This window comes from Ceratina calcarata, unplaced genomic scaffold, assembly GCF_001652005.2.
Source record: "Ceratina calcarata isolate Rehan_Ccalc_2016 unplaced genomic scaffold, ASM165200v1 scaffold542.2, whole genome shotgun sequence".
NCBI classification, from domain to species: domain Eukaryota; kingdom Metazoa; phylum Arthropoda; class Insecta; order Hymenoptera; family Apidae; genus Ceratina; species Ceratina calcarata.
This window is the reverse complement of record NW_017176589.1, coordinates 30,203-30,663: the sequence shown is the minus strand read 5'-3', so window position 1 is coordinate 30,663 and position 461 is coordinate 30,203. Positions and strand designations below refer to the sequence as shown.

Sequence of the window (461 nt, the reverse complement as noted above, 5' to 3'; positions counted from 1 at the left end):
TTTTTTGCTCTTAAGTGGGCGCCATATTTATTTTAGCCCCAGGCCTTGTGAATTTCTAATTCATTTTTACACCCAACAGTCGCACCCCTATAGATGATCGATGCTTGGGGTCACAATAAATAGGATTGTACCTCGTTCCTCGTAACTCGATCCCAATCGATCAGCATGAACTCGAGGCTGACGTTGTTGAGACCGTCGGCGTCATTAGGAATGTCGAAGTTGAAGGACTCGTTGAACACCGGGCTGAGGGTGCGCTTCCTCATGCGCGTCTTCTTCTTCGCGATACGCTGATTATTATACAGCAAATAGATCTTCACGTACGGGTCCGCCAGACCTGTTACGTCCATCTTCGGTAAATTTTGCGCCTTCAGCACGACCACCGTCAATCGGTTGTTCACCGGCTGCCAGCAAAGGGACACCAGCAGCTCTCCCCTTCCCTGCGATTGAATCTGTAATTATAA

General features: G+C 48.6%; 1 protein-coding gene across 1 annotated transcript in view; it reads right to left on the bottom strand.

The window, feature by feature from the left end:
* Positions 1-35: 35 nt before the first annotated feature.
* Positions 36-461, bottom strand: part of Syt4 (Synaptotagmin 4) — a 5,168-nt gene continuing 4,742 nt past the window's right edge. The window contains exon 4 of the mRNA XM_026816785.1: positions 36-456. Coding sequence (XP_026672586.1) covers positions 111-456 — 346 coding nt within the window. The 3' untranslated portion in view covers positions 36-110. The remainder of the gene's footprint in view (positions 457-461) is intronic.